The sequence below is a fragment of the Triticum dicoccoides genome, chromosome 4B (genome assembly GCF_002162155.2).
Source record: "Triticum dicoccoides isolate Atlit2015 ecotype Zavitan chromosome 4B, WEW_v2.0, whole genome shotgun sequence".
Lineage (NCBI taxonomy): Eukaryota > Viridiplantae > Streptophyta > Magnoliopsida > Poales > Poaceae > Triticum > Triticum dicoccoides.
Window position 1 is genome coordinate 301318218 of NC_041387.1, and position 8638 is coordinate 301326855.

At 42.0% G+C, this 8638-nt stretch overlaps 1 protein-coding gene across 4 annotated transcripts in view; it reads right to left on the bottom strand.

Annotated features, from left to right (window-relative positions):
- The window catches only part of LOC119296010 (nuclear pore complex protein NUP93A-like), an 11323-nt gene extending 3293 nt beyond the window's left edge, over window positions 1-8030 (bottom strand). For 2 of the 4 annotated variants that reach the window (XR_005144606.1, XR_005144607.1), the window contains exons 1-14: window positions 7764-8030; window positions 7561-7652; window positions 7361-7427; window positions 6608-6667; window positions 6447-6536; window positions 5622-5888; window positions 5316-5411; window positions 5051-5182; window positions 4477-4530; window positions 4300-4383; window positions 3385-3471; window positions 2410-3312; window positions 1699-1880; window positions 1313-1604 (exon numbers count right to left, since the gene is read on the bottom strand). Coding sequence is in view for 2 of the 4 variants with exons in the window: in XM_037574428.1 (XP_037430325.1) it covers window positions 612-689; window positions 1313-1604; window positions 1699-1880; window positions 2410-3312; window positions 3385-3471; window positions 4300-4383; window positions 4477-4530; window positions 5051-5182; window positions 5316-5411; window positions 5622-5888; window positions 6447-6536; window positions 6608-6667; window positions 7361-7427; window positions 7561-7652; window positions 7764-7886 (2607 nt within the window). In the remaining 2 variants the exon portion in view is untranslated. Of the gene's footprint in view, window positions 1-320; window positions 690-1312; window positions 1605-1698; window positions 1881-2409; window positions 3313-3384; window positions 3472-4299; window positions 4384-4476; window positions 4531-5050; window positions 5183-5315; window positions 5412-5621; window positions 5889-6446; window positions 6537-6607; window positions 6668-7360; window positions 7428-7560; window positions 7653-7763 lie in introns of those variants that run through there. The other 2 variants (XM_037574429.1, XM_037574428.1) reach the window with 2 other exon arrangements.
- Between the last annotated feature and the right edge of the window lie 608 nt (window positions 8031-8638).

Below are 8638 nucleotides of genomic sequence, written 5' to 3' on the forward strand. Positions count from 1 at the left end.
CTCGACCGGGCCAGGTGTGCGGGAGATGCGGGCATGGTGAAAACCGACCAGGGGACACTGGACACGCACGACCGCACGATGCAACACGATCGAACGGTACGCTAGCCGCTAGAGTCGAGTTGCGAGCGCACGATCATGTATTCCCGTTATACCGGAACGACGGACTGCTACGGGCCAGACTCCCTCGTGCCACCAACTTGCAAGGTGCCCACTGCGTAGTAAAAACCGAGAAGCTGTATCGATTGTCGCAGCCTCGCATGAGATAAACTGAAAAGAAACCAGACTCCGCAAACTTGAATGTTAAAGAAAATAATTCAAGATTCAACACCAAAATTGACTAGTAGATGAATTCTTAAAAAATAAGATTCAAGAGGCTGCTGCAGCAGCCTTGGATTTTGTAACAAATTATGAAAAGTGGCAATTTTCTCGAATTTTGACACCCACCAACCGGACAGGGCCTACAAACAAGACAGACGACATGGTTCTGCGACCAAAAAAACATTTGTGGATCTTTAAACCTTCAACTATTTGTTCAAATGGTGTTGGCCTGTTGGGGAGCTTCCGATACAGATAGCCCATTTCCCTAGCACTTCAGCCCAAACACTAACTATTCATATGCACTGAGCCACCTTCTGGTACAAATCCTGTGGCCAATTCTTGCTCATGTTGCTTGCCACAAGGTTCGCAATCTGCTCATCACAAAACTATTGCATCAGAAATTGCAGGAGCATTTCTGTTACAATTTAGCAACGTAAAAACAGTTGGCACTTTTTTCTTCCCTGGCGACACCGACAGAAAAACAAGTTTACGTATGCATAGTTAGCATGAATGCGGTGTGCAACACTGGGAAAGGTCTAATATCACTGTATTTTCCCTTCTCCAGCTGGTTCAGTTTTATTAGAGGGAGTCTTTACAAGCCTACACAGTCATCATGGATAAAATTATCATGCAGCTGCTTATCGGCACAAAGCTAGGCATAGCAACCATGGTTGGTTTTAGGCACATTTGGCAGCATGTTGATAGCCAACACTTTTTGCCAAATATGGACTCTAAATTTCCCAAATGTTGGCTTAACCACGTGTTGCCTACGTCTTGGCTAGCCAAAAGTAGGCTAGGGTTAAATTGGCTACAAATCAAGTAGTCCCTACCCCTTCCCTAGCTATGTGCTAAGCAGATCCAAGAAATGGTCGGTATTGCACCTATTCCGTGCAGTTCAGCAACATATTTTCTGTGGTAATGCAAAAAAGTGCCCTTTAAAGCGAAATCTACTGATAGACGCAATAAAAATAAAAATAAACAGGATAGAGAATACCTTTGACTTGACAGCACGCAGGGTCCCATCGGTATCTCTAACATTGTCCATGCAGTTTAGAGCAACCTTCAGGAGATCTGGCACACAAGCTTGAACATGGGGTGATAAATTCCTGAATACATCGACTGATACATTCGAAGACTGTGGATCCAAATGAAGAAATGGAAGTTTGATGGTTTCCCTCAGAGCGTCAACAGTTTGTCCAGCACGAGCTAGCCTATAAATGTGAAGAATAGCTTCAAGCTGTCTCAGTATAATTTGCTGTTCAGAAATGAGATCCTTGTCTTGAACACTGCAAGCAAGTTTCCACATGATTAATTAAGTTTTCAAGGCATAAATAACCAGCAGTCACATGATGTAGAAGCAGAAGATAGGAGGTAATTAACCTGGCTTCAGAAGAATATCTGGCTGTCTCCAAAATTTCATTGCCAGATTGAATTAGAGCAACAGCACGGCTTTCGCCATCTAACATATTTTGTGCCAGGGCACATACTGCATCCGATAGACACTTGTTTACTGTCTGAAGTGCCATGGCAAAGGCTCCAACTCTTTTGTGAATTTCCACTGACTGTTATTTCATGTAAAAAGTGAAGTAACATGAGATGGATACATGATAGCTCAAACAAGACTGAAGTGCTGCAAATTAAAATATGACCTCACATAGAGTAAATATACTAATACTACATAGCTCAATAACATGAAGTAAATGGATTCAGATACATGTGCATCACATCGAAGTTGATAAACCATGCATGTTAGATGTGCCAATGAAGACTAATTGAGGGCATGTCATCTTGAGAATACTACTGCAGAATATGATATGATAACCAGTGTTCAAGCAGCTAGAATCAGTCCTAGGACGGGTTATATCGCTTTAAGAGCAGAGAAGTTTGACTCTTTCAACTCAGCTATGAACATGATGAGATAAAATAATTCAATAGAAATATAAATCCATGACAGTAATAAAATAACTTGCTCTTGCTGATCCTTTTGTGGATGAGTGGATCCCAACCTAGGAAGATACAAAATAAAATGTTCCCTAAAGCACAAGAACCCAAAAAATTATAAAAACATTTTGGTTCAAGAATTAAACTTACTTTGTCATAGAGCCCTGCCTCTTGACACCGATGGGCGGCTTCAAGCAAGAATTGCTGCCTACTTCTCCAATCCATCATATACTTTTTTAGTTCTCCTTCTTCTCCCATTCCACTTGGACCAAGCAGAAGTTGAATACCACCGTCCCTTAGTAATATCTCTGTGAGCAGTTGCTTCAACATTGAACTTCGTTGACGTTGTTGATCAGCATTCCCTTGACCAATCCATGATACCTCTCCTCCACCCATTGCAGCAGCAGCCTGTGCATAATACTCCAAGGCCAAATCAAGGTTGCCATTGCGCAAGTAAATAGAGCCATATTGCCATATAATACTGTCAGCTTCTGCGCAAGCATCCATTACACCCATCTTCTGGCCTGATCCAACTCCCTCAGGGAGAATACCATGATCAGCTAGAGTAATTGAAATATGCACAGCATCAACATGGTACCCTTCCTCTCCAACTTCTTTAGACAAATAAAGAATTGCTGGGAGTGATTGGATGCTTAAGAGTAGAATATAGGGATAGACCAAGGGGTCTTTTCCACTTTTTGTATAATATGATGGCTCAAATTTGTTCAGATAATTTTGTAAATCCTCCAGCATATAAGGAACCAAGCCTTCATTCGCAACATTAGAAGAAGATGCACTGGAGTATTCCCGCAGAGCTGACAACTTGAACCACAAGAAATCCTCTATAGTATTGAAAAGTGTTGGCAGATCTTTAAGTAATCTGTCAATTTGCCGTCGACAGCCACAAATTATGGCATAAAGAAGCAACTTCTTCCTATCATAACCAGGACGCCCTGGTCGGTCACCCATTCTGAGCATTTTTTCACATTCCTCAGAAGCTGTCAGAGCGGTCTCTGATGATACAGCACCATTAGTAGTAATCCATTCTGCAAGCTGCCAGAGAACATATTATATGTACGTTTCCTATTAAGAACAAGTCGCCATCATTATTCATGGATACTTTACCAGAGGGGCGAAGTTGTAAGCAGCACGAGATGATTGAGCAACTTGCCTTGCTTCATCATAATACCCAGTTCTTAAGCAGAAATAAATCTACAAAAGATGGAACAATAATACATAAATATATTTCTCATTGAAAAGGTACGTGCAGAACTTGTATAGGTCATAATAAAAACAATGAGTTGCATGATGATGATAATCCTATTGCTTTTTCTCATGCTACTTTGACTTACTCATGTGATGCTTTAACCCCACTGACTGGAACATGTGGAGTTGATTAGATGTGATGAACTGTTCACTAGGATTATCTTGTGATAATTCTGACATTCTATATGGCATGTCATGCTTGATAGCCCTATATACTTGTCTTGTGCTATGGATAAGATTCCTGAGATTACATCTTTGAGATCTATCATAGCACCTATACCTATCAACACGTTCAGTTTGATTTGTGAGTATGGTATAGATGACAAGTTCTTGATTTGAGAACCATCTACCATCAAACAACATACCTCATAGGTGTGTAATCACGAAATAAATTATTCAAATAAATCCCATGGCCCCAGCAAGAAATCATTTTCTGTAGTGATTGATTAATTTTAGTAAGTCTACAAATAGGTCGGTCAATGGCCTACCATATGCATGGTTTCATGACAGGCCTAAGATTAAGTTGAACAGAACAGTTCCCCTTTAAAAACCAATAGTTGCACCATGCTTCATCTTGATGCTCTAATGAAGTGATGCGATAAACATATCAATTCCTTGATTGCTGCTCTTATCTTATTCTAGTGGCAATTTTCCATTTAACCTATTAAGCTTACTTTCATGAGTTTTTATGTTGCCATTACTAGATAGAAAAAAAACGATGTCAGCTACAATTTTTATTCGATGTTTAATACAAATCAAACAGGCAAAGTAAACCTGCTGCCATGTTGTATCCACTGGTGGCTGTCTGCGAAGGTCACTTGCATCAAAGTCTAACACGCCATGATCCCGCAACCGGACCTGTCAATTCATACAGATAAAAAAAATTGCATTTGGTTACAGATTTAAACAATGCAGAAAAAGGACAGATTAATCATCAAACTCAAAACAGACCCGAAGAAATGCACGAATCTTTTGAAGATTGCCAACCGATCCACCAAGAGCAGCCTAGAACCACAAAGCATGACACAGAGATTAACCATAATAGATCTTCTACATTAACAGGGTTCACAAAATATAAACCAAGAATAAAGGAAAACATCATTTGGTTAGAAAAACTATTAACAGGATGGTAGAGGACTGATTGAGAATTTGAGATAGTATACAAAAAACTATAAAAATGAATGCAAGAGTAAATCAAACAATCACCACTGACTTCATCACTAACTACACTAATAAGTAAAAAAAAACCTAAATACACAGGCATATAGTATCCACTTCATCTTCAGGGAACTCGATAATGAAAAGCAACATGGGAGCACTTGAGATGTCAAATTAACACAATGTCATATGTATAGAACAGAAGTACCAATAGGCCATACCACAACACAGAAAAAATCCAGGTAAATACAAAACAAATATCATTGTTCAGAAATCTTCCATAGCACTTGGGAAATCTTTTTTTCATTTTCAGAAGTGAATTTGGATAGAAGTATTCAGTAATAAAAAGCTACACAGAAATACTCACTAGTGCTGGCTGGCTGTTGATGGTCTCAATAATGTACTTCTCATGACCCCATTCAAGGTGTCGCCTTGCTCCAACCACTAGTGACATTTTTGTTGAAACGTTTCTATGAGTTAACCCTTCCCCTACTAATGCCTGAATTAGACAAACAGGAAAAGCACCTTAAACAAATCACAATGAAATAAGAGAAACAAGGGAATGTCACATAGACATCATATAGTTGATATTGCATCCTGTAATACTGTTCTGTACAATTAAAGGTTATTACCTGAATCAAATGCCACACTTTCTGCATGGTCACTGACTTCAAGCCAGTAGCATCAAGAGACAAGGACTCGTAGGCAGCTCTGAAAGCTGTAGCAGGCTAACAAAAAAAAGGTCTCAATAAGCATTAGTAGAATTAGGTGCATCAAGAGAACTTATTGCCCTGATGATAACATACAAAAATAGACACTTAAGACATTTGTCAAACCTAAATTAATTGGAGAAAAACAGGATGACTAACAGACATGAATACTAATCTGCACATGACCAATAAGGCGCTGACATATCAAATCTTGATATAGAAGCTTACACTGAAAGGCAGACTGCGTCCTCTAGCGTCGTTGAGATCCTTCACAACCCCCGCATAAACTGAAGATTTACTATCAATTATGGTCTTGTTAGGTATGGGCATGACTTCCGCAGCGGGCAGCCCTGATGAAGCTTGAGGACTGGAAGCTGAAGATGGCATCAGAGCATAACGAGACAGACCACCAGCTAGATTGGTGTTTCTCTTTGGTAATGTAGAAAGTCGGCTTAGACTCTGCAAGAAATCTCTCTTCTCCTTCTGCCAGTCATCCTAAAACAAAGTTACTAAAAATTGTTTGAACTGAACAGTAAAGGTATGTTTGGATCGTAAACAAAGTGTACCCTGCCAATTTTTTGGTATAACCAAAACATTGGTCTTTGCTTGGATGAGGACCAACATTTTGGCATGCCAATGCTCCCTTCCCAACTCTAGTTCATTCAACCAAAAATTTGGCCAGCCCATATTTTGGCAGGGCAACATTGACACAAACCAAACACACCCTAAAACAATTCAAAGCATCCACTACCAAGCATATTAAATTGCTAAGTTGTCAGCATGGCAATTGAAAAATGAAGACATTAGCTCAATGGTAGAACTTGCTCCGACCTGTTAGTTACAACACCTAGCATTACAAAACTACCACAAATATAGCTAATTTCTGAAAGATGCAACAGATTTGATTAAATAACACCAAAAGCATGGATGGTAGTGGTACAGACCTCAAGATGCTCCAAAAAGTTGCAATATGAACTTATGAAGGTATTATCATAGCTACTAGCTCTGCTCCAAAAATAAAGCTGAATAGAATAAAACCAAAAGGCAACCGACCTCAAGAACTTGCATCATATAATTGTTAAAACTCTTTAAGTTGTCCTTTTGTGCTCCTTGGATGGATGAGACAATTGCCATTTCATGAAGCTGAAAAGACAAACTCCGTGATGCACTCCATGAAATTCAGAAGAAAAATCACTAAAGAGAGAGGTGTTCACCTGTTGCAGGTATTCCTCGACAGAAGTTGCTTCTGACGGAAAAACATCCTCAAAGGTGGTCTACAATTAAAAAAATGCAGCCACTATGATGTATACTGATAACCTGCTGCCTGAGTGATATTCAAGAGCTGTAGATGTACAGTAACAAGCAAGCGCAGATATACATAGAGCAATAGGGTAGACAACAATGTGCTGGCCTAATTGGTGGCAAAAGATTATTACACTATGATAAGTAGTAACATCTGACCTGACCACTCACAACTATATTTTCGGTCTTTTGAGTAGGAAGCTTTAAATGAAAACACGACATTGCCTCAACTGAGACTAGAAAACATTGTTTCAGATAAGCGAGTGATTTGCAGCCTCCAGACTTAGGGAATGTGTATTAATAAAGTGGACTACAAGCTAAAAAAAAAGACTAGGGAATGTGTGTCTAAAAGTAAAACTAGGATCTTATGTACGAAACTGAGAAGGTGGCGTTATTCATGCTATTCTTTTCCTCCAGGCAATCAGCATGAGTTCTGCAGTTCTGCCTCTTCATGAAGTGGGGAAATTCTTAATACTGCTAATCGAAGAAAACAAGTGAAGAGCCCCAATGGTCAGCTATGGATGAAAGAAAGAAGAGTGCAGCACAAAATGTCAAGACTTCGACAAAATCAAGTGCCTTGTCTAAACGACCGACACATAAGATTATCTATATAGCATTCTCTGAAATGAACCCTACATGCATTTCCAGGTTTACAAGCTAATCACCTTGAGTTCAAATGACTTGAGGTCCCTGGTGAGCTGCTCCGCATTGATCCCCTCGCGCGCCAGCAACCTGCAGATGCACAGCCGAAACCCTAAGTCCCTCCAAAACACCAGAAGCAGCAATCCCAATTCGAACGAAACATCACGGAGAGATGGGCAGAGAGGCTCTCTCAGAGTTAACTAAAGGGGTCCAGGAGAGCAACCTGGTGGCGGAGAGCGACTGCGACGGCGCCTCGGCGCGGATCGTCTTGGCCTTAAGCTTCGTGGAGAGCACCTCGAGCTGGTCCAGGTTCCTCTGCGCGGGCCAACAACAACGAACCCATCAGGCGGAAGAAAGCGAGGGAGGCGCCGGCGCGGCAAGAGATAGATGCGGGCGAGGAGGGCAAGGAAGAGCGCGATGCGGCACCTGGAGGGTAGGGAAGTGAGGGGTGGGGGCGGCCTGCTCGAGGAGGTTGGTGGAGGTGTTGAGCAGCTCTGACCAGCCACCCATCTCCGTGTCTCCTCCGCCGTCGGCGCCGACGCCGGCCATCGCCGCCGTAGATGGAGGTGTTCGCGGGGAGCTATTTATCTGCGCTCCGGCGCCGCGCTCGAACTGGGGTTTTGGGAGCGGGGTGGGGAGAAGGAGTGTTGGGTAAATGGTTTGGGCTTCTTCGCTCCTTGTACCGTGGGGCTTCTTTCTGTTGCTTTTGAATAGGAGGGGAGCCTGGGTTGTGGGTATATATGGGTTGGGCCAGATGCCAGAACTGATCATTTTTCAGTTCAAACACACCGGAATTGCTGGAAAAAAAAAGTTTAAATGCATTGGAGGGGTCAGACAATCTTTTCAAATGGGTGGTCTAAGAAACAATCCCCTCTCGTTAGGATTTTAGGGTCCTCTCAGCAACGCACTGGCGGCGCCATTGAGATCTCACCTCCCCCGCCATTTTCTTCCAGCCAACAGCTCGGGCTGACCAAGGGGCGATCTCCGCATCGCTTCCCAGCGTTGGTTGTTTCGTTTTGACAGGACGATTTTTGAGGTTTTCCCTCCCAGCGATCTACCGCCCATCGGGCTAGGCTCACAGTGGCAGAAAAGGCATCAAGCTCGAGGACGGCCCCGAGCAATGTCAAAGATGATGGCAGCGTTAGGACTCTCGGAAGAAGACCTTGATGATGCAGTTGTTGAGGAAGAAGAGGAGATTCCGACGACGGTTGTTCGTTGAATGGCTATTGCAAGAGCGCACATGCAGAAATCCTATAGCCAATACTTGTTCTACTGAAATATGACAGTTACATGGGATATGG